At 40.3% G+C, this 25,682-nt stretch overlaps 2 protein-coding genes across 12 annotated transcripts in view; one reads left to right on the top strand and one right to left on the bottom strand.

Annotated features, from left to right (window-relative positions):
• The window catches only part of LOC121714755 (oxysterol-binding protein 2-like), a 765,489-nt gene that overhangs the window by 234,830 nt on the left and 504,977 nt on the right, over positions 1 to 25,682 (bottom strand). The gene's annotated exons all lie outside the window — the stretch shown is intronic.
• Positions 1,397 to 25,361, top strand: tgoln2 (trans-golgi network protein 2). 11 transcript variants are annotated; one of them, XM_042099832.1, is made up of 7 exons: positions 1,399 to 1,601; positions 14,120 to 14,683; positions 14,735 to 14,758; positions 14,801 to 14,851; positions 14,969 to 15,222; positions 15,368 to 15,451; positions 23,325 to 25,361. In XM_042099832.1, exons 1-7 carry the CDS (start codon positions 1,550 to 1,552, stop codon positions 23,328 to 23,330), a joined length of 1,035 nt encoding a protein of 344 aa, XP_041955766.1. In that variant the 5' UTR covers positions 1,399 to 1,549; the 3' UTR covers positions 23,331 to 25,361. The 11 variants fall into 11 exon arrangements, with proteins under 11 accessions (XP_041955764.1, XP_041955763.1, XP_041955766.1 ...); XM_042099830.1 differs by having other exon boundaries at positions 1,397 to 1,601; positions 14,120 to 14,656; positions 14,738 to 14,851; XM_042099829.1 differs by having other exon boundaries at positions 1,397 to 1,601; positions 14,735 to 14,851.

The raw sequence follows: 25,682 nt of genomic DNA, 5'->3' as shown, positions 1-25,682 counted from the left end.
GCTGGGTTTAATAATGTACCCAGACCATTGGGTTAGGATAACTCAATGTGGTGTTGGTGTTGGTCCAATAGTTGCAGTGCCTGAGTTATATTTGGGTTATTTTTAACCCAACATTTTTTAGAGTGTAGAAAGCCCAGGACTGGTTTAAATCCTACCTTCAAGGGCATTCTTTCAGCATGTCTTGGCATGGACAGGTATCACAGTCACATGACCTCACCACAGGTGGGCCTTCAGTATCAGGGCCCCTACTCACTTCCTTGGGTGTGAGACCATTCGCTCCCATGAATTTGATTATCACTGCTATGCGGACGATACTCAACTTTACCTGTCTTGAGCAAATTGGTATCTCCAAGGACTGGGCACTGAACGCACTAACCAGTGTCCTAAAACCCCAGAGTGCTGAACTGCTGGTTCACTGACTAGCATGAGTCCAGGAGGGAGCTAAAGTCATTACGTATTTAAATTAGCTTCATTGTCTTAAGACATTAAATTGTAGATGCAAGGACATGCATTGCCATTTTATGGGATGCAAAATGTTAAACTACAATAAAACAAAATGGATCTTTTCAGACGCCAACCCGTCCCGAATTGTGCGGGACATCCCGTATTTTGGGTGATTTTGATTTGTCCCGTTTGATTTGTCCCGATTTTCAATCACAGCTCATCGGCCTTGTTAACTAGGCTACTGTAAACGCACCTGGAACAAAGTGTCCAGTGCCGCTGCAACCATGCTCCACTGTGCGCACGACACCAAGGGACAGAATTGGGGCACCACAATTTAACCAGAGAAGCTTTACTGCAAACTGCTTTTCACTCTTCATATGCGCTATGTATTGGGGTACATATTTTTTGATCACGGAGTAGGCCTAGTACTATAACTGTACCAGAGCCCGTTTAGACATTCTCTGACTGTACCAAATGTCGTGCTTTGTGCAAAAACTGAACGATTGAGGTAAAAATCTGGCCTTAAGGCCCATTCACACCAAGAACGATAACGATAACTATTAGCCGCTGTACTGTGGGAACATGGCTGACCCCGTTTGGCCGGTATGCAAATTAATGGCTAGTTAGGCCTATGGTACCCGAGTATGTAATTAAGCACTCAGCTAGGTGTTTATGATATAGGCTACATTAAATTAAAATGTATAGGCTATAATCTTTCTTAAAAGGTAAACCTAGCCAAAAGAGGTAAACCATGATCATGGGTTATTCGAAGCTACAGGCCACCCAATCATTGATGAACAGAGAGATGTGGGAGAATAAATTATAGCTCTGTCATCAATAACGAAGATGGGGCACAATATTTCCACCGTTAGGTATTTCTTTTATGACGGTTAACATACAGTCTGTATGTTAGGCTACCTACTGTTAAGGGACACGGTGATGTGAACTCCCGCCTTGGTTATCTTGACTCTGACGAACACGTCTTTGGTACCGCGGAAGTGTCATTCATTTACTGGAAATGTTTGCTATCAGGAAGAGTCGCAGCTGCAGAAAATAGCAAGCTCCCCGAGGTCTCCACATTTGGTGCATTCATGAAGGAAGAAGAATGCGTCTTGGGATACTGATTTTTGTGATTTTTTACTTAGGCGTTTGTCTAGGTAAGGCAGATTTTATTGCTCATGAAATCTACACAAAATAGCTTTTCGGTTCAGATGTTTCTGTGTTCAGCTAAGTTGGCGTTAGCTTTAGCTAACAAGGTAGGACGCTTCAGTTTCTTCGCTTTCATGCGCAGAAAATCGAAGGCGCGTTATTAATCTACTATTTGGACTATGTTATCCAAAATGACTATTAACCAGGTAGCCATCTTTAAGAAACCCATAACGTTATAGATAGCTAATGTGTAAACGTCAGCATGAACCCACAGGTGCATGTACTGACGTGTTAAGCATATGGAGAACTAGATTAGGATTTCAAATAACTTGGTGAAAGGAAGGGTATAACGTTATCTGTAACGCTATTCTTAATACGTCTGGTCGCACAACCCATGGTATTGTCACAATTTGCGAATGAGTAGCTTCTACATGATTGATAGTTTTCTAAAAGCCTTTTTTCCTCAACGTGTAACGTCACAGGTAATGTTGTGAGCTTAATGATTGCTGAAAGGAGAAACTGGAATTCTCAGTCCTCAACAAGTTGATTTCTTATCTACAAATATTGAACCTTGAGTACATACCAGCAGTGCTTGAAGTGTGTGTGTGTGTATCATAGAGTTGCCAACCGTCCGAATTGTCCGGGACATCCCATATTTTTAGTGGAGCGTTTAAAGCTGCAGTTGGCAAGATTTTTTTTATTATTTTCACAGAAACCGACACTATGCTCCGACAGAACAACATAAATCAGCCGGTTTTAGAAAAAAAACCCGCACTTCTATCTCCACCTAGAGCCTGTTATTTGTTTTGCAAAAATCCAAAGCTCCCGGTTCTTCTGGTCCAATCAGAGCAGGGGTGTGTGAGATCTGACTGTCAATCACAGTCTGGTGCAGTCTGGTGTGCACTGACCACAAACTCGATGAGAGGGTGCTTGGTGATGGTGGGGGAGGGGCATGAGAGTTGTAAACATTCAAAATGTTGGTCCCCTCAATCTGTCAGACTTACCAACTGCAGCTTTAAAGGTGCCATGTGTAAGAATTGAGGTAAACATATCCAAAAGATGAGCTACACGCATCAAAAGAATGAGTAGAAATATGGGCGATGATGTCATTAAAAAAATAACAAGGTATAGTGCTGCAGAGATATCAACCTGAATTAGCATGCTAAATTACTAGCCACAGCCCGACAGGTGTCATAATACCAGTTTCGGCCATGGGAGGCAGTATGCGGACAACATAACCGCTAGCCAAACTGCAATACACGAGTCTCGGTTGTTACTCTAGGGTAAACCAGCTCACTTTCTGGAGGTATACTGCCCCCATCTTTTATGGAATGTGGAGTATGAATTGATTTTTGGCGGACATTACACATGGCACCTTTAAGCTCATATAATGAAAAGTATTGTGCATTTTATGACTAAAGCATGACATTTTGTTCAGTGTTTCTACACACCTTGAAGTTTATTGTTAGATGTGGAGCCACTTCAGATCTGACCTCTGGGGCTAGATATTTGCTGTATAATATACACATCTTTGAGGAGTAAAATATTTTTATCACCCGGAGAGAATAAATACTCTTTTCTGATTGGCTGGTGGGGTGGCTTTTAATTCTGAATAACAGGACACCTATGAAGATCTGGTAAAAAAAAAAGTGTAATCGCCGTTCCATATCAATGCTTATGAATGGTATAACAACGATAGTAGGACGACGGTTGAGCCTAGAGGCAGGCTTCGCAACAATACAATGGAATCAACTGTAAACAAGCTAACTGTCCATGCTATCGCTGTTATAGGGCCAACGAAAGTTGAACAACAAGCTGAACTAGTGAGCTTCTTTTTAAACGGAACCGTGTGTTTCCTTTGCTTTACAGTGGCAACCGGGTGATACGCGGGATAACTGCCTTCGAGGTGTGTCCAGTTATACAGAATTAATGGACTCGGGCGGAGGCAACTCCCCTCGCCCTCGTCTATTAATTCCATATAACAGGACACCTCGGTGGCCGTTATCCCTTACGTACAAGTCATCCCAGAATTCCACTGTGAAGATCTAGAAGTAAAATTAACTGCCATTCAAACTGGTTGCTTGAGTTCATTATGACAGTTTCAAATGGAACATTTAACTGGCAACATTCTAATCACATACAAATGTGATTTATTTTGGTTATGAATTTGGCAGACACTTTTGTCCAAAGCGACACGTAAATACAAAACAACATAATATTTAAAATTGAACAGGGAACAGATTAGAATGTTGGTCAAATATAATGAGGAGAATAGTAATAATAAACAACAATATCAATTCAATCAATAGCCTAATAAAAATAAGCAATGAAAATGAGGTGAAGGGCAATAATAAAACAATAATGTCCATTCAATCAATAATATAAAAACAATGACATGGTAAGACTACATTAAGGAGAATATCAATAATAAACAATAATGTCAAATTAATTAACAGCCCAATGAAAATAAAACAATATTATACAAACCATAACACATAAGCGCTTAAAAAACTAAGTACATGTTGAATAGGAATGTCTTTAGACCCCTCTTAAATGACCCAAAACTACCACAGGAACGGAGAGCACTGGGCAACTCATTCCACCAACATGGAACCACTGAGGAATAGAGTCTTGAATTAGACCTAGTTTTTATGACTGGTCGACATAACAGACGCTCATCAGAAGACCGCAGTGGGCGGTTGGGGATGTAAGGCTTGATTTAATTCTGGCTAATATAGGGAGCCAATGGAGAGTAACTAGGAGAGGAGTTACATGTGTCCTCTTTGGCTGATTGAAGACCAGGCATGCTCCAGCATTCTGAATCAGCTGTAATGATCTTATTACACAAGGGGGTAAGCCAGCTAATAGTGAATTACAATAGTCCAGCTTAGAGATGACCATTCCATTTGTTGTTTGTTCCATTTAATGGGCTAAAAAGACACACAAAGTTTAGCGTTTGCAGCCATCTTGAATTTAGTCACGATAAGTCGAGCGACGAGTATGAATGAACAGGTATGATAAGGGATCAGATTCCAAAAATAATTCTGTGGAAATGCATGGATTCCAGTTGCTGCTACTGGAAGAAACTGGAATCCATGCATTTCCACATAATTACTTTTGGAATCTGATCCCTTATCATACCTGTTCATTCTTACTCGTCACTCGACTTATCATTGATTGAAAAGATTATTCGACGGTCGCTTCTTTTCTAATAAATATAATGGGCTACATTCAATATTTCAGGCCACTAGATGGCGGCATTTCACTGCACTTTGGGCCTTTTTTGGATGTAAAAGCAAGCAGTGAAATGGCATCATCTGGGGACCGTGCAGCGCAATAGCGCCATTAAATATTTCATTTAATAGGAAATTACGGTAGAAATCTTGTTTTTTCTTACTACAGGGTTCCTACACAGTATGGAAAACCAGGAAAAGTATGACATTTGACTTTAGTAATTTCCAGGTCTGGATAAGTATGGAAAAAACAAACAAGTGTATGGAGAAATATTTGTGTTTCCAGACTATTGCATCCACAGCACTAATCACTTCACTCAGGTCATAATGAACCATTCCTACTGTTGTGTAGCATAACTGTCAGTCCACATCATCAAGATACGATTATATGGGGGTCCTCAGAAAATGTCTCTCCCACAAGGGGACTCTGGAACCAAAACCAAATTGAGAATCCCTAGTCTATGCAAGTGCCCTACAGTATTGTGCACTTGTGTAAAAGTTACCAAGACATGGATACTGCATTACCTGATAAACCGTTATTGCAAACAAAAAATACTTTCTAAGGCAGTGGTCCCCAAACTACGGCCCGCCACCTCATTTTGGGTGGCCCCCCAAAACATGTCCGTAGTATATAGCATCCGGCCCGCACGGGAGTACAACATCGTCAAACTAAAACCTCCGCAATTTCCCCCATTCATTCTCTATGGCGAGTCTTAACAGTACACATGTAATACTCTTTTTGTCCACCGGTGGTTGTTTTGGCGCTGTTTTGCGTTTGCCATCGAAAACGGAATGAAATGTAGGCCTACCTGCAAACAATTTAAGAGGCCTATGCTGACTGCATCAGTGCTCAAAGTATTTTAAAAGTTTATCAATTAATTGTTAATAACTAACTAACTTCTATTCAAGTCATATTTCTGAGACTTTCTGGGATAATTATTTCTATTTTTTATTCACTCGTTCAAATGTTCATACAAAGAGTTCACAAAGTTCTCATCAGGTGACTGAAAGTTAGAATGGTGGTCATTTCAGACCACTTCAGCACTCTCATAGTTTGATAACTTTAAATTATTTGTAGGATATTCACAACTTGAGCTGTGTATGCAAAGACGCAGAATTCAGAGTTCACACATTTTTAATAAAATATACTTTTGGGAATCCCTGCTAATACTTTTGGGAATGCAACCGTTTTTTTATTATTATTATTTAATTTTACACTGATATGGCATGATGACAATATAAACACAGCTAACAATGGTATTAAATTGCAATAGCCTATGATTAAATGTAATAGAATATTCAACTAAGGTAGACTGCTGTTGTTCAAAGCACTAAGCTATTTATGGTTACTGATATACAACTACTCCGAGTCTCTGGCCCTCTCTTGGAGCCAGGCATATTGAGCTGGCCCTCGGAAGAAAAAGTTTGGGGACCACTGGTCTAAGGTGATTTATGAGGCCCCTGCCAGCAGTGAACTAGTCTCTATCATATGTAGGCTATGCTGTGTTTACGTAGAACTAAAAATGTGAGTGAACCTTGCAACACAGCGCTTCCTCAACGAAACGGTCTCTAGGCTTCTGCAACATAAAATCATTTATTTAAATAATAAACATTGACTTTGCACTTTCCCCATTGCTGAAATTAGAATAATTACTTGCTCTGTTTTTAGAGTTATACCAAACCAGAAGTGGCCGCAATGTTGAGAATATGTTCAGAAAAATCTACCGAGAAGTTTTGAAATTTGAGTATGGAAATGGAAGATGTGTAGGAACCCTGTTACTAAGTATTTGTGTAATCCCTCTATAGCGCAAGAACTAAACCATGTAGGATGCTTAAATTTTGCATGCTGGTACAGAAATAGTATGTAGCAAAATTGTCACATTTGGTCTGGATGATCCTGCATGATCATAGCTGTCCCTCAAAGTTGATCAAAATGTTATTGGAGTTTTTGGTTGGGCTCTGTTTAGGCCTTCAGAAGACATATTTGTACTCAACATAGGCTCTTGATTTATTTTCCTTACTGAGATTAGTAGAAACACTCACAAAAAGCAATGAACAGAAAATAAATTCCTTCAGGGTCTGAACAGCAGACCTCACAAGTCTGAAAAATCATTTTTGTTCTCATTTTCAGAGCACCCAAACACCTTGTGGGAATAAACAAATATTTTTTTTATATTTCTTCCTTTATTCTCCATGATCCCTTCTTTCTAAAAACACCAATTTGATTTGTGTTATGCTAATCTTTCTTTTTTTTAAATGTTCCACCCTGAACATGGGCAAAATGCACCATTGAGATCAATAGGTTTTGTATAGAGTTACCACAGGTTACTCTATACCAGTGGTTCTCAACCTTTTTTCAGTGATGTACCCCCTGTGAAATATTTTTTCAGCCAAGTACCCCCTAACCAGTGCAAAGCATTTTTAGTTGAAAAAAGAAAAGACTTAAAACAGAGCACTGTCCCATCAGTGTCTAATTTATTAAACTTTGGAACTAATAAACACATACAACTTATATTTTCCTGAAATATTTATTAAATAATTGTTTTTTAAGCATTTCTGCATGGATTCTACTTTTTAAATGTATGTATATTTTAACCCTTAGTTTTTTTTAGGGCATTTTCACTACCTTTATTCATAAGGATTTATTCTGGTCATTGTAAGTGCCACACACACATATTATATATTGTTTTTTTCCGGCAGAGTCTAGGCTATCCAGATCTGCCATCATTTCATGTATTAGTACTAGCATTGACTTTATTTATATTTTTAAAGAATTAAAATATAAAAAGCGTATTATAAAAAATCTTATATTTTGACATGTATCTCACCACAGCAAGCTCATAGCTCTACATGCATTTCATGTGTGTGTAGGGCAGACTGTCCTGAATCTGGCAATATCATTGCCACGGTGGAGGGATTCTCTGGGGCTGAGCAATTTAGACATATGTGGTGTGCGCCTTACAGAAATAAATGCCATTTTTTTATTTAGTGATTTAAAAATGACCTTTCTGCGCTCCATATCTGGAACACTAACTGATCTGACCTGACTTGACTTGAGTTTACGTGTGTGTGCCTGTCTGCACTCATGATTCTCTACAACTTTTTACTGCGTTGCCATGAACAAAGTAAAGGCAAAAAAGGTGTTTTTGTCGAACAAAATTGAGATGCAATGTGAGCCTTGAGTTGAATGCCATGCAGGAATTTGCTAGGATCTCAAAACCGGATTATGAACATTCTTTGCCATAGAGAAACACACAATAGTGTTGGATTATAAACATGCTTTGCCACAAAAACAAAAACGTGAGGTAAGTCGAGCTATAGGAAGTTATTATTTTGCTGTCACTTCGTCTGTTTTATAACCCAGAAGGATGTACTTGGTATCATATGATAGCTCTGTGTCTCCTCTTTCATCTGACATGCGTGGCATATCTATCCGATCACAGGTCTGCGAGTAATTCAAACGAGAGTACATTACAATACATTACATTACATTACATTTGGCTGACGCTTTTTAACCAAAGCGACTAACAACATGGTAAACAGTAAGTTTTAGAACAATTCTCACAATTTTAGGACAGTTTAAAAGAACATTAGAGTACAGTAAGAATAAGTGCGTCGGTGAGTGCTGTTTTTAACAGTTACTTGTCAGTTTAAAACGGCTGGTGAGTGCTAGGATCAGTAAGACTTGTTGTAAGTGTTGCTATGAGAGTAGATGTTCTCTAAAGAGCTGGGTCTTCAGGAGTTTTTTGAAAGTGGAAAAGGATGTCCCTGCCCTTGTAGGAACTGGCAGTGTGTTCCACCAACGAGGAACAACAGATGAGAAAAGTTTGGATTGGCTTGAGCGTACTGGTGGTAGAGCTAGACGTCGTTCGTCAGAGGAGCGCAGCGGTCTGGAGGTAGTGTAAGTCTGTAAGAGGGCATTCAAGTAGGTGGGAGCAGAACCGGAGACTACTTTGTAGGCAAGCGTTAGAGACTTGAATTTGATGCGGGCCGCCATAGGTAGCCAGTGTAGCTGGATGAGCAGCGGGGTAACATGTGCCCTTTTGGGTTGGTTGTAGAACAGGCGCGCCGCCGCGTTCTGGATCATCTGAAGTGGTTTCACTGCGCAGGCTGGGAGACCTGTCAGGAGGGCATTGCAGTAGTCGAGTCGTGAGATGACTATTGCCTGAACCAGAAGTTGGGTAGCATCTTGAGTCAAGTAAGTCCTGATTTTCCGTATGTTGTAGAGTGCGAAACGGCATGACCGGGCGACTGAGGCAACATGATCTGAGAAGTTTAGTTGGTTGTCAAGAACAACTCCTAGATTTCTTGCAGTCCTGGTCGGTAAAACAGACAGGGAGTCAAATTTGATGTTGATGTCGTGGTGTATGGTAGGTTTATCTGGGATGACCAGCAGTTCAGTCTTTGAGAGGTTCAGCTGGAGGTGGTGTGCCTTCATCCATGTAGCTATGTCTGAAAGGCAATCCGAGATCCGTGCTGAAACCAGGGGGTCGTCAGGTGGAAAGGACAGATAGAGCTGTGTGTCGTCTGCATAGCAGTGGTATGAGAAGCCGTGCGAACGGATAATCTGTCCCAAGGAGGTGGTGTAGATAGCAAAGAGGAGGGGGCCCAGCACTGAGCCCTGGGGGACCCCTGTGGTGAGATGGTGAGGTGCGGATAGCTGACCAAGCCATGATACGTTAAACGAGCGTCCTGTGAGGTAGGATTCAAACCAGGAGAGCGCAGAACCGGAGATTCCCATGTCAGCGAGTATAGAGAGAAGGATACGGTGATTAACCGTGTCAAAGGCAGCCGATAAGTCAAGCAGAATGAGTACTGATGACCGAGCGGTCGCCCTGGCTTCTTTTAAGGCTTCTGTTACAGACAGCAGAGCCGTTTCGGTAGAGTGGCCGCTTTTGAACCCAGACTGACTTGGATCCAGAAGGTTGTTCTGTGAAAGGAAGTCAGAGACCTGTTTGGAGACTGCTCGTTCAATGCCTTTGGATAGGAAAGGCAGTAGTGAGACAGGGCGGTAGTTCTCGACTTGAGTAATGGGTGTGCAGTTGTTTTTTGTACATGACGTTATTATTTTGCAGTCACTTCGTCTGTTTTCATAAGCCAGAAGGATCGACATACTTGGTACCAATGGATAGCCCTGTGTCTCTTTCATCTGATATGCTTGCCATATCTATGCGTTCACGGGTTCGCGAGTAATTCAAACGAAAGGTGAACGCAGAGACTGTAAATATGATGCAATTTGATTTAATTTCATGATTTTTTAATCTTCATACTTTAATGTACAGACAAGTGCGTGGTCTCGTTGGAAAGCCCACTTCTGCTCTGTCACACAAGAAAGGCTTCTCGCTGCTATGAACAGTTGCGGAGCAATTTAACAGAGAAGAAAGGGTGTGTTTTTTTTATGCACTTTGCGTCAATTGGCTTCTAAGGGTTAAAATCTCACGTACCCCCTGGAGTGCCTTCACGTACCCCCAGGGGTATGCCGTACCCCCATTTGAGAACCACTGCTCTATACAACCACAGGTGGCACTGTGGTAACTCTATATAAAACATAGTAGCCTACAATGAAAAAAAGTAATGCTCTGAATACTGATTCAGCTGTCTCTGAAAGTTAACTTTTGTTTGCCTTTCTAATATTGTATGTTCACTTTCACGACACTTCCCAATCTGCTAGACTAGGGTATTAAGTCATAGCCCTAGTCCACATGCAGTAAATAGTTTGAGTATTTTTTTTAAGTGGAGTAGAACTACTAGGCCAGATATGTCAAAGTCAAGGAATGAATTATCTACGGCCCCCGGGATGATATTTGATTAGTATTAGAACGGACCGGCCCGCAGGCCACAGCCACCGGCTGCTGTTTTGCGCATCAATACTCCATTCCCCACAATGCAACGGTAGCCCACGAACACACTGCGGCGCCGCAAGTGGGCCTCGGCTTCATTATTCATCAGTATTCAGTCAGGGCAGATGTCGACTTTCAGCTACCCCCCTCCCCAGTGTTGTGCCTGAACGCGTTCATTGAACGAAAGTCACTTGTTCATATGTATTTTGAGCGAACGTGAACTGAACGTACTGTATTAGGCTACTACTGCCTGATGAACATTACTGTGAACTCGTTCATTCTGGTGTCTGTGAACGTCACGCTCTTTCAGTTTAACTTCGTTGAATAGGGTGCCAGATTTCTACAGAGCCTTCCACGCGAAAACCCGGCTAAAACACACCGTAAAAAGGCTTTAATATGGCAGCATGCAGGTCATCATTTATCAAACTATGGGCCGCGTCCGCAATGTGGACAATGGTCTGCAGAGTGAAATTATTCCCGGGCCATCGTCTGATAATTTGCTGCGCAATTGGTCAAGGAGCCGCGGACAGAAAAAGAAAACAAACATTTCTGCAATTAGTAGGAAATACTTGTTTATTTGGTGTCATCAAACATAGAGGCATAGAATTAAGTCGTGGTATGAGCGTTTATTCAATGCATGCGTGTGCACGTTGGTAGCAAAGCTAAGCTTCAACCTATTGGAAGGCTAATTATGAAACGACATTTAATAGAACGACGTGGATTTATGCAACTTCCATAAAAAAACAGAGCACAGACTATATAAAACACTGTTTGGCATTAAGTATTAAAGTCAGCCAAAAGCTATTAATTAGTCTTAGTTAAACATACATCTCCAGATCAGTGATTTACGCATGATCCGATCCGCCATTTACCATTCACACAAGCTGGTATTGTGTCTCCTGAATCCTTACATTCAGGCATTCAAATTAAATGTAATTAAATAGCATCTAAATATTCTATCAGTGTATGATGCTTGCATGAGGGGAAACATCCCAAAACAACCGCACCCATATAACTGCTGTTGTTTTGAGAAGTATTTCTCATGCAAGCATCATGCAACAATGCAAAAACAATGAAACTATTGTAGGCCTAATTATATTTTACATTAGTAAAGCAGTACTCTGATGTGCATGTTTTCACAAACTTTTGTGAACAATCTTAGCACTTCAAACATTGACTGTTTTGAAGTGCATGTATAGCAATATAGTATAAAAATAATAATAATTGTGATATCATTATGATAATTTAATGGGGGGTGGGAGGAGGGGGTGGGTTCATGTAGGTGGGCCCTATGACCCCAAAGTATGCCTTGACTGGGCCTCAGGTCAAAGAAGTTTGAGAAAGACTGATGTAGATGACAAAGCAGCAAGGAGGCATCATATGATCATTTAAACAAGGTTTATGACTAGATCGGTGAGGATGGGAAAAATCGTACATTTGTGCTAACTTTGCCCGCACTTCAGTCACAGTCATTATTCATTTAATCATTAAATAAAATACAGTACACGTCTTGGTTCAATAGGTTACGTGCAGTCATTTCAATATGTTTTAATAAACATTGAACCAGTCCGGCTCTCGGCTTGTAGCAAATTTGTTTTTTTGGCCCTCTAATGTATTTGACTTTGACATCCCTGTACTAGGCCTACTCTGTATGTCGCTTGTTGATATCTTATTATCATGTATGAAACTTTGTATTTAAACTTTGATTCTTTTTAATGTCACAATCGGTTAACGCCATTCAAAAGCGCTTGTGGTTGAGCTGTGGGCACGCAATTTGTGTTGTAGAGGGGGCAGGGATGGGCGGTGACATCATTCCACGCAATATAGCAAAGCTATTTTCTGCGCAAAAAATCTGTATTACTGCTTTCTTTGTACATCCAGCCCTGAGTGCTGGCCTTTGCTAGCTTCTTCAAACTTTGCAAACTCAGCTGGGCGATGTTGTTTCAAGTGTGGCACGCGAGTGCATTAACCTGACTCTTGCCAGATGAATTTCGTTCCGCCTAGCTCCACTCACATCCAGTGTTTCCCATACATTGACTAATCTGTGGCGGGGCGCCACGAAATAAAAATCGGCCGCCACAGATGAATATTCTATGTTTAATTTAATTTAATTTAATTTAATTTAAATATAAGGTCAAATCCTTGCATTGCCATTGAGCTGCGCTTTTTACGCACGCAGCCTTTCCTTGCCCCGCCCTCTCTCGTAGCCCGCTGCCACTCCTCTGCATGTGCAATTAACAAAATATTCACGATTGTCGAAGGATTGTTGTTGCCACATAGAAGCATTGCATAGAAGACGTCTGGCTAAATTGCTATTAAATCCGCTTAGCATCGTGACCATGCTGTGCAAATTTGTTGAAAACTGCTGCATTGAAGTGAACTCTGCTAAGGTCTTCTCACAACATAGTAGGCTACATTGACGAGACTAAACTAAGTTAAGTTATGAAATCAAGCAGTATCTCAAAGCTAATGTTAGAATACTGTTTGGATGTCGAATTTAGCATGCTTAGCCTACTTACAGCTGCTTGTCAATTTCGTTGAAGGGCTCATTTTATTGACTCTGACACTGAATGTTTGCAAAATCCCGATGTAAATGGGAAAGTGTTTTCCAAAATTCAAAAGTGCTTGTCCCAAGGAGAAGTACGAACCTTTATTTTAACTATGTAGAAAACGTTATGAATTGCATCCACACATCAGCAGCCTTTCAACTGTGTTACAATTGCAAGGGTTCCCTCAAACGTCTTAAAGTGACAGGCACTCAATTAGACCTATACACTACCAAGACTATCTTAATACCCCCCCCCCCCGTTGTCAAAGTCAGCTACAGCCACAAATTGAATCCAATTCTGTGGGAAACACTGAATTGGATTCAATCTGGGATCTGTCCGTTGGGAGTGATTTCGGCACCAGATTTTATGGTAGAGCCAATCAGGACGCAGGGCGGGAGTTTCATAGATGTGACGTAGCGGAGAAGCGACTGGGAGACTGTTTTGATTCAGACAACAATGGCAGCTTGCATCGAGGAAGCAAGCGTCAACATCGATGCTGCTATTTCATCCATGTTGTCCAAATTTACCCAATATTTTGTCTTTAAAAGAACATCAGAGAACGGCTCTGAAGGCTTTTGTTGGTGGGAACGGTAAAGATGACGGACAAGTGGCTTATCCAATCATATGCAAGAATTTTTGATAAGGCCCAGCCTTCTGAAACACCTCTCCAATGGAGCGATCCCAGATGGATGAGTGGAGCTAGGCCGAACGAAATTCATCTGGCGAGAGTCAGGTTACGAGTGCATATGACCGGCATAAAATCGACGCGTCTCAGACTGACCGGCCAGTTGCCGGTCATGGCCGATCACGTAAAAATTGGCGAATTCAGGTCACCAGCCGATCAATCGGTGAATCTCTTCCAGTAACACATATTGCCTCAATACCTTTTGACACTCTTTTCCAGGTGATGTTGGTGGACCTGTCCAAGGGGCTGTTGGGTCAAATGAAAAGCCTACCAACACTGAGAAGAAAAATGTGACGACAAAACCTGAACCTGAACCTGAATCAGCAGGTTTTGACAAAAATGGTGCAGATAAGGCTCCACAACATTCCACAGCAGAGAGAGGTAGTGGTAATGCAGCAGGAAAAGTAATCTCCTCTGCAAAGGAAGATGCAGTCACTGGAAAGGATGACCATGCCATGAGTGAAAATGCAGTCACGGAAGACGCAGGAAAGGGTGGCTCCACAGCAAATAGAGAAGCAGCAAAGAGTGGTTCAGCAGGAAATGTAGAAGCAGGGGATGGTGGTTTTGCAGGAAAAGCAGAACCAGGAAAGAGTGGTTCAGCAGGAAATGTAGAAGCAGGGGATGGTGGTTCTGCAGGAAAAGCAGAACCAGGAAAGAGTGGTTCAGCAGGAAATGTAGAAGCAGGGGATGGTGGTTCTGCAGGAAAAGCAGAACCAGGAAAGAGTGGTTCAGCAGGAAATGAAGAACCAGGAAAGAGTGGTTCAGCAGGAAATGAAGAAGCAGGGGACGGTGGTTTCACAGGGAAAGGAGAAGCAGGAAAGAGTGTTACAGCAGGAAATGAAGAACCAGGAAAGAGTGGTCCAGAAGGAAATGTAGAAGCAGGGGACGGTAGTTCAACAGGGAAAGCAGGAAAGAGTGGTTCAGCAGGAAATGAAGAACCAGGAAAGAGTGGTCCAGAAGGTAATGGAGAAGAGGGAAAGAGTGGTCCAGAAGGTAATGGAGAAGAGGGAAAGAGTGGTCCAGAAGGTAATGGAGAAGAGGGAAAGAGTGGTCCAGAAGGTAATGGAGAAGAGGGAAAGAGTGGTTCAGCAGGAAGTGGAGAAGCAGGAAAGAGTGGTTCCGAAGGAAATGGAGAAACAGGGGATGGTGGTTCCGCAGGGAAAGGAGAAGCAGGAAAGACTAAAGGAGAGATACTCTCTATCGACTCCAACAGCTCAGGGAAACATGTAGATGATGCAGAAAGCAGCCATTTCTTTGCTTACCTTGTCTCTGCTGCAACACTGGTGGCATTACTCTACATTGGATACCACAACAAACGAAAGGTTCAAGACTTTTAAATAAAATTATTTTCACAATTGCAGTTAATTTTTCCATGTCACACAACAGTGAAACTCTACCTTTATTACCAAATGCATTTTTCTACATTGTTGTCATAAATCTCTTCTATCACCTGCTGTCCTCCCACAGATCATTGCATTTGTAGTAGAGGGAAAGAGATCAAACTCCACACGGAGAACAAAAAGCGGAAAATATCAGAAGCTTGAACAACAGGTAAGTACTTACTCGTTGGGCAATACTTCACTTTGCCCATTTTTCTGTTATACAGTCGCAATGGCTTCAATTAACACGGGTAAACACATTGTGTCTTGTGCAAAAGACAATGTATGAACACAATGTATGTACGTTCTTATTTCTTAAAGCCGTTTTATTAAAGCTTTTTTAAAACTTTTTTTGAAGAGTGCCTTGGACAATCCATTCATTTTTATACCAAAGAGCACCTTCACAAATACTTCAAGTTACCAGTGGTATTACGCCGCAGCCCTCCAAACTCGCTCCAACGTTCTTATTTCTATTTGCATCCACGATTTGTTCTTATTTTGGTACCCATTGACTCCACTGGTGGAATGTTCCACTGTTTTTTTTATATATTTTTATGTTTGCTCTTCTTTTTTGTGCTCTAGGGGACTCTTAGATCAGAGGAAAACATCTAGTTTTCACAATCCACAAATTATTTTTCCAATGCTAGGAAACAGGTTTTACATTTGAGTGTAATATATATATATATATACTCAACATATCACATATATATATATATATATATATATATATATATATATATATATATATATATATATATATATATATATATATATATATATATACACACACACACACCGTATTTTCCGGACTATAAGTCGCATTTATTTACAAATGTATTTCACAAAATCCAAAACCAAAAACAGAGACTATGTAACTGGATTATTAAGGCCAAAAAGATTAATGTTAATGAAGATGAAGGAGTGAAGGCAGCCAAGAGGAGGGCAGGAAGGTAATTGCAAAGCAAAAGATTCACTGAAAGAAAATGCCATACAATGCAATCAAGCATTTTGGGCGATTTGGAGTCACAAGCTGGCAGCAGATTAACTGCTCATGAGAGAAAATGATGCAATTTGAAAAGGACGTGACCGAAGCAAGCCAGTGATAAGCCTATAGGCCCGATGATAATTGTAAAGCAATTTACAAAAGATTCACTGTACAAAAATGCTGATATGGTCAAGAAAATGTAGCTAAAAATATATTCTTCAGAAATATAGCTTATAAAGGGCAACAAACATAAAATGCTATATTCATTATCTTTGAGTTCAGTTGAAAATAAGGAACCTTTCGACATGAGTGCACTGCCATTTTATAGGCCTACAGTCTATGGTGCACTGTCACTTGCCACACACATCAGCGCCGAAGTTTTTAACACACAAACACTGGATGAACAATGGATTTTATGGAGCGGCGTCGACCAAATATAACTGAATCGTGATTTACACGGCGGCAAAGTGCGATGCTGGTGTGCAGAGTTGTATTGAAAAGAATGGAATCTAATGTACAGTTCATGAATGTCGAAAGCAGAGTGCATCGCACTCATGTCGGCATCGGTGTCCACAGCAATTTGAAACACCATTCAGCTGACCGGGTGTTCAGAACTGCGTTGGTGTTTATTGTACGAATCGACTCTTTGGCCGGCTCGTAAGCCCAAACAAGTGTGTGCAGCATGCCTTTACGTAGCCTACTAAAGGCGCATCATCATATAGGCTACAATTAATCTGCATCACGCCCCATTTTAGCGGAAAACAAGTTAACATACATATAAATCATTGATTCTAATGGGAAAGACAGATAGCCTAATCACACCTTGACGTTACATCTAGTTATTAATTTGCAGGCCATTCAATAATTTTACTAACACAGCAGTTATAAAGAATTATGTGTAGGCTTATGTAACTTACTCATGTCGAAACGATGTAGGCAACATTACAACCCATTCAGCACGTATAGCTACACTTACCATATCCCATGTAAAACGGTTAGCTTGCTAGCTCGCTAACTGTGGAACTTCAGTATAACAGGCATAGCCAATTATCTCACCTAGTTGTAGGAAAAAGGCTACGTTCATATTACAAGTGATAGAATGAATGTGTGACTTATGTTTAGTTGATGTTATGACATGTAAAGTTAAGCTTGCCGAACTTAGTTATAGTCAGCCACGGGCAGTTTGACTGTGCTTACATTCGTGACACTCCTGTTAGTAGGCTAAACTGGAAAGAGCAAAAAATAGGAACGTAATGGTCACATTAATCCCATAAACACACAGATAACTCTTACACCAACCTTATTTTGTGCCTTTTATTCACATTTGTTTCAAGATGTATAACCCCTTTTTGCTCCCCACTTCTATGCAGCATAGGTTTCCATTATCCAAACAGCTCCCTTTCCCCTAAAAGGGGGCGTGTACATGCAGCACGGTCTAGCTAGATCCAGTGTGGTGTTGTAGTTGTTCTAACGTTACTAGTTGTTGCAACAGTTGACAACTAGTAAAAAAATTGACGGCATTAAAATAGGTTTACGTTAACGCCGGTAATAACGCGTTTAACTGACAGCACTAAATGCAATCAATCAATTTGGGCGATATGGAGTCACAAGCTGGCAGCAGATTAAATGCTCACGATAGAGAAAAAGACTGTTTTAGTGACCGAAGCTGAGGCAAGCCAGGCGATAGGCCTATAGGCCCGATGGTAATTGTAAAGCAATTTCACTGGACAAAAATGGTGATATGGTACATGACAATTTAGCTGAAAATGTGAAGAATGCAATGCAATCAAGCATTTTGGACGATGTGGAGAGACAAGCCGGCAGCAGATTAAATGCTCGAGAGAAAAATATGCGGTTTTAAAAGGACGTGCAGACCGAAGCTGCAGCAAGCAGGTGATATTTAGACATTTATTTCACAAAATCCAAGACCAAGAACAGACAGACTATGTAACTAGACACATTAAGGCCAAAAATATTGAGAATTCTACAGGGAATGTTAACGAAGACGAAGGAGTGAAGAGTGGCAAGAGGCAAGCCGAAGGCTGCTGACAAGGGCCCGAAGCTAATTCTAAAGCAGTTTACAAAAGATTCACTGAACAAAAATGCTGATGTGGTACATGAAAATTTAGCTAAACATGTGGAGAATGCAATCAAGCATTTTGGATGATACATTGGCACAAGCTGGCAGCAGAACAAATGCTCGGCTGGCCACGTCCGAGAGCGCGAGAGAAAAAAAGATGTACATTTAAAACCAGGGCCTAAATGTCAGCGGGGGATTGCGGGTATTGAGCATAAATTATTACTAAGTATTGAGCATAATAATAAAAGTCCCGCAACTCTAGCCATCATAATGCGAGAAATTCCTACACATTTTACAGCGCTGTCTGACGTTAATCTAATAATGGAGCAGCCTGAATGTGGGCCAATTGACTGGACGGACCAACTCTGACTTCAATTGAACCCCATGCAGAGACACACACACGCGCGCGCAGGACCACTTTGGGGGCGCCTCTCTCTTGTTGCGCTCTCTCTCTCTCTCTCTCTCTCTCTCTCTCTCTCTCTCTCTCTCTCTCTCTCTCTCTCTCTCTCTCTCAGCAGGATTTGTCACCGCTGAAGTCAAATTATAGCCTAGGTGCTTCTACATTAACCGCTATCGACAGGAAAGGAAAACAAACGTTTAGCGATCAGGAACCGTCAGGAATTTTGCAAACACAGAAGCATGACAGCCTATAATGCGGGAGAACATGGATGTGTTCTCCATTTTAGGAACGTTATAATCGATTGCGGACGTGAACAGACAGCTACAGACATGGAGCGCATAGTAGGCCTACTTTCGCTTTCTGTGCGCATTCATTACGTGAAAGATAATTAGTAGCAAAACACCGATCAAATATTACATGGCAGTGCGTTTTGTTTTCATATGTTTTCATGCATGTCTAGATAACGGGTGAGGAATGTTTAGGAGACAGACTATCGTAAATCCTCAAATTATGGCTGGGGTCTTTTATTTAAGTTGCGCAAAGCACAGCACCTTTATTTGGGCCATGGCTTGTAGTCGAGTCAGCTATACGCCTTTATTTCTTGCGTTTTATTGTGATACATAGGCCTACTTTTCGTTTGGAGCGGCATACCGGTAGGCTATCAAAAGCAGATGTTCAATTTGAGATTTAATTTACGTTTGGACTGTTTGATTATATTGCTAAATATCGGGACTGATGACCACTGAAATCTGTGTGGTATTTAATGGTTTACTATTAAGTTTCATGTATGAAAGAGTGTCGGGATTTCCATCCGCTTATTGCGAGATAAGGGATCCGCTTTCATTCATTCATGGAACGTGTGCTGTGCTGCAAGGGAAACCTTTTTCCGTATAGCCAAAGAGGTCTAAGATGGCCTAAATTTAGTTATTTTTTAAATTATGCATGATTTACTTTTTTATAAAATTCGTAGGCTGATGCCTGGCAGCGACAATTGTGTTTAAATGTAGGTTACTGCTTCAGCATCTAGCTCAGAAGGGGGCAGCATGCGACTGGTAGCTTGAGAGCAACCTGTTGGAGACTCATAGTGTAGGACAATGACTTTTCATTGGCAACAATATTAAACCAACCAGACAGGTCATATGCTGGAAAGATTAGGCCTATTTTTGGTCAAAGTTTTCTCCATGGATTCCTGGTCAGAACCGCCATATTCAAAAATGGCACATTTTGACATACTTTTTGCTATGCTATAGGGACATTTCTGCTAAAAACAGTGCCATTTTAGCAAAAAACTGTCCTTTTCTATCAAAAACATATTTACAGAGGTTAACTGATGATTTTTAAAACCCTAAGTATTTTCTAACAATTTTAAATCATTAAAAAATTATAATTTTGTCAGATATTTGTCAAATATCAGAAATCCTCAAATTTCCCTCAAACATAAACCTCTTACAGGTTAAATACAGTTCAAATAAATTGGGTACCTTAAAGGTGCTCTAAGTGATGCTGGGTAACGTCACTTCTGTTGACTTTCAAACAAAACAGAGAGCTTGTTAAAGGAGTTCGGTCTCATACAGAACTACTGAGGTGCCTGAGCCCGGGGAAGGCCTGGCTGACGCGCTAGATGTTATGAGTGCTACGCTCACTTGATTGCCCTGTGCTAAACAAACGCATAAGACAACTGTTGACGCTGAAAATCCAAAGTGGTCCATTTATTCCAATACAGCACTTGTCCATAGTTTCCATCAGTAGCAATACAAAAGTGCCGCGCGCAAGCGGTCAAAAACCCTTTGCCCTTCCGGGTCAGACACCTGCCAACAACATTGTATTTGCTACCTTTATACCTAAGACATACGCCACCCAGTGTTAGACAAAGGAACAATAATCTGAACACAACACAGCATTTGGCTCTTACAGAGCTAACTCGCTACTTCCTCCCCCTCCCTTCCATGCTGCTCCCGTGCAATTGAAACTCTCCTAAACGCGCATCTCTTCTGTGATTTGCTGCAACGGTTGGTTAGGTGATGTTTGCAGTAAGTGACATAAAATGTTTTAGCCTAAAAAACGTGTGGCATCGCTTAGAGCACCTTTAACTTAAACAGATTAAAACATATGGCATTTAGACGTTTTCCCAAAAACTCAATATAAATTCAATAATATCCCCAAAATGGGGTATTTTTGGGCTTAAACTATCACAGGAATGGAGAGCACTGGGCTACCCATCAGATAAGCGCAGTGAGTGCTTGGGGATGTACAGCTGGATCATAGAACTGAGATAGCTGTATAGCAGATCCAGTAAGTGTCCTATAGGCCAAGGTCTATTATAGGGAGCCAATGTAAAGTAACTAGGAGAGGAGTTACATGTGTCCTCTTTGGCTGATTGAAGACCAGGCATGCTGGAGCATTCTGAATCATTTGCAACTATCTTACTACACAATCAGGCAGGCCAGCTAACAGCCAAATACAATAGTGCAGTTTGGAGATAACCATAGCCTGCACAAGAAGTTGTGTGGAAGTCATAGACTTGCTTGAAGAACACTTCCTCCAAAGCCAACAAGAAAGGAAGAAGGGAGACAGGTCTGTATTTCTTCATCAATTGTATGAAGTGTACTTTTTTTTAGCAAAGACATAACCCTTGCCTATTTAAAAGAAGAAAGAACTATTCCAGAACTGAGTGGAGTATTAAACATATGCATTACTGCTGGCAGAACAGCAGGTGTGATAGACTGCAGAAGAATAGACGGGACAGGATCCAAAGGGCATGTTGTTAGATGACTTTGCGTAAGCAGTAGAGAAACTTCTTTTTCATCAAGAGGAGAGAAAGTCCAACAATTCACAGGGCAAAGCGTATCCTGTTGTGTTCACGGTCAAACTTTAGAAAACCCATGTGTGTTTCTGGTCAAAAAATGACCGGCTATTAGAAATGAATGGGTGAAAAAATGATCAGTGTATAAAATTGAGTCCAGGCACATACTTATTGATCAGATGGACTGTATATGTGCTTCTGTACATTAAAACACACACAAACACACCCTCACTCCCCCTCTTTGCTTATATGTCAGCCCCCATTGGAACCTTTCCCCAATAGAATCTTCCCCTTTCTGACTTGCATGAGCTCAGGTCAATGAGGCCTGCAGGCCATAAATAGCAAATGGAAGTTTAAAACTGGTTATATCCAATAGAACACAAGTTGATACAAAGGTCTATCACAACTAGTGTTGTCACGATACCAAAATTAATGTTTCGATACCGATACCAAGTCAAGAATTGCGATTTCGATACTTTTTAAAAAATGTATTTGATTTGGGGGCCCCACCACCTTGACATCATCATCAGTAATATTGAATATACTGTAGTGTGATCATTCACACCAGTGGCCAGATTCTGCTTGATTCTCTCCACACAAACACCATGGAAAATGATGGCTTATGTCATATTTCATATATTTTGCATAATTACTAGTAAATATATTTAGCAATTTGAAAACTATTCTAAAACTATAACTATTTTTAAACTATTACACTTAGGCATATCTTTAATGTTGGTGTTCTAGGTCTAATTGAGTGCACATTGGTGATGTGTAGGTGTAATTGAGTGCCTGTCACTTTAAGAGATACGTGAGAGTAATTGACCTTGTCTCACGGTTTTAGTCTAGTGAATAAAAGTTGCACATAGCGCATAAGGATATGTGGATGCAATAATTATGTTTTGTATGTCATTAGATAAAATAAATGTTCAAAAAATGAAGAAATGAAGGAAATCTTTCTTGTATTGTCGTGCTGGCTGTCGGAATGATCAGCAGTACAAATAAGTTCGCTAAAATATTGATGGGGACAATTTTTTTGTCATCTTAAAATTTTGATTAAGCCAAAAAGTGTGTAAAAATGTGTAATTTTTTAATATGGTGGCCATATTGGATTTTTGGACAAAATCCAACATGCCCCAAGTTTTAATCTGTTCCAATAGGGGTTCTGACCAGGAATCCATGGAGAAAACTTTGACCAAAAAATAGGCCTAATCTTTCCAGCAGATGACCTGTCTAATATAAAATAAGAGCTCTTTTATGAGTTAAATTGAAACAAAATTATACTGTCTTTTATTTGTCCCGGGTATGAATTAAGGCTTTTATTGAGGCCCGGCTATGAATAGAATCCCGGCCATAATTTGAGGATTTAGGTATGCACGTGTGTTTCAGGCATCGCGCAAGCACTAAACTCTGGCTGAAAGTGCACAGGACTTGTGCATTTGAGAGCGCTCTCTCGCGGCTGTAGACAGTAATGTTAAATTACATGTTCAATTATAGTTTTTTTCATATATAAGTCACCACAGTCGACCTGTCGCCAGCCAAACTATGAAAAAAAGTGTGACTTATAGTCCGGAAAATACGTTATATATATATATATTAGAGTATCTTTAGAAATAAGCTGATAATACCAGAGTCATTGATTAATTGATTATAATGTTTAGGTCCCATTACTCTCTCCTAAACAATGCGACTTCCTGCATAATTACTGACTGTACCTTTTCGAGAATGTTGTTGCAATGTTTGTATTTTCATGCAATTCAACATTTCTGTCTTTCAGATTTGAAGTATTAGCTCTTGGTGACTGAAATGAGTCCTGCCAGCCATAGGAGTTGTTTATACGACCAATTCTGTAGGTCCAGCAAAGCTGACCAGTACTTTGCCATAGTTGTGGCATCATCCATCAGAAGCTCCAGATAAAGTGGACAGAACTCCAATAATGTTGCACTAATGTTACAATTTGTTCACTGTGCAATGAAAGATTTATAGTATTCTAGTTCTGTAACAAATTTCCCTCAAGTGTTGTGTCCAGGTAATTCTTTTTGGCATAGTAGGTGTTGTGTCCAGTTAATTTATGAAGCCTAGGATTGGTAAGAGTTATTTTAAAAACCATTTAGCATTCTAAAGTTTGATCATTTTGCCTTTGAAAATAAATGTATCAGTGTGTGTAGATATTTTATACGTTATAATAGGTATAATAAGGATGCCTTATATGACATGACATGTTCAGGAATATGAAAGAGAGGTGTATGGATTGAGTGTTTTGCACATATTCTCATGCCACTGTCAGGGGAATGCCTTTTGACCAGAGAAAGAATTAGGTTTGACTCAGGGGGCTTTCGAAGCCGGAGGGATTTGAGAGTGCGTGCGTGTGTGTGTGAGAAAAATGTTTGTCTGAGGCTGCCTCTGCCAAATGAATGTAACAAGAGTGGTTTTAATTGCACGGATGAAATGATTTTGCTGAACTGTGCCCTTCACTATGTATGGAGAGACTCTATCTGATGGAGTATTACCTGCATTGAGGTTTCTTTTCCCCCCAGACACTGTACCTGCCATGGTTTTTGACAGAAGTGCTGCGAGATATCTGAATGCAAATTTCCTCCTTACTGGGGGAAGTTCCTGTTAGATAATTTTGAGAAGACATTTGAAAACCACTAAACTAGGCATTTGCATATGGAATGAAAGCACGCCTGCACAGAAGGTTCAGGGGCACATTGTTGTACTTCTGTTTTTGTTTTTTTTCGGTTTTGTTCTTTTTTTATGTGCATAATTTTAAGCGTCTGCTTATTTTCTGAAGCTCTTTTCAATTGCAACAATATAGAATAGCATTTTTTTTTTGGATGGTGTTCTGTTCACAATCTCCTTTGTTCAGATGTATTCTCTGTGGCATCAGCAGTCTTCTAGTGTCCTTCAGTGCTACAGTTACCTTCCGAAGCAATACAAGTGCCAAGCTACTGCCTGTGGTTACTAGAGTACAGCCAAAATAACATGCACCATTACATCTTCATGTACCAAACAGCATTTCATACATTAATTATTGTTGTTCCTTTAGGAAAATATTGCGATATCACGATCAGTTTCTCTCAGCTGTTTACCTGAAAGAAAGGTAGCTGTGAGTATCCTAAGAGTGTGTGTATTTATTAAATCACAAGAAATCCACAAGCATTTTAGACGCTAAGCCTATTAGTAACTGTTTACAATATAACTGGTTTTAAGTACATGTCAAGTGAAAAAGAAACATTGCTGATTGCAGGTGGTTTTATGCTAGTATTCTGCACAGTTCTGATTGGTCTTTGGATAAGTCCAGGTTTCTGCTATGTGTAAAATGTACCTCTTAGTTTCAAGGTAACCTAATGTGCATGATTTAACGTGCTGCCCATTGGAAATGTGGTCTTTATCTCCCAGGTATGATCACCGGAATTGTGCCAAACAGGACTACTGTCTTGAAGGTTTTTGTTTGTTTGTTTGTTTGTTTGTTTGTTTGTTTGTTTCAAATAGATTCCAAGCAGTGCTAAAATTGAACATAAGAGAGAGACATTGTTGGTGTTGGTGTAAAACTGAATCCCTTTATCTCTGATGTTTTTTTTATTTATTTTTTTTACTTATTTTGCACACAAGAGTTTTGACATATTTTTTAGCCAGCACATTGCTTTCTGTATAGCACTGGCTTCTGTCACTTTTAACTTTTTGAATGCTGGACCCGTTTTAAAATCCCACAGGCTAATGGTTTTGTACAAGTCTTGATGCCACAATTTTTCCTCTGAAAAAAAAAAGATAATTCACTCCATAATGAACTGAATAAAGATGTTTTCATGTATGATGTACTTGCTTTATTTGATTGAGGAGATTATTGTTAGTGAAAGTTATAACATTTTAAAAAGAGCTTGAGTTTCAACCTTCATATACTTGTTGGTTAGTCATGGGGTGTCTGAATGATATTTATGAGTTTGTCAGTCCACCTAAAACTGCAACCTGTGTAGGCCTACATTTATATACCTCATCCAGGAAGTAAAACACCAAAGGTTTTAACCACTGTTACAGCCAATATCATGTACCGGATTCCAAAAAATAAGGGATACACAAAGCACACAATACTTTAAATCTAGTGGAATTTGTAATGTGTTATACGTGGTTTTCA

Source organism: Alosa sapidissima, chromosome 8 (assembly GCF_018492685.1).
Source record: "Alosa sapidissima isolate fAloSap1 chromosome 8, fAloSap1.pri, whole genome shotgun sequence".
NCBI lineage: Eukaryota > Metazoa > Chordata > Actinopteri > Clupeiformes > Clupeidae > Alosa > Alosa sapidissima.
The sequence above is the reverse complement of the archived record's forward strand: the minus strand, read 5'-3'. Positions and strand labels throughout refer to the sequence as shown.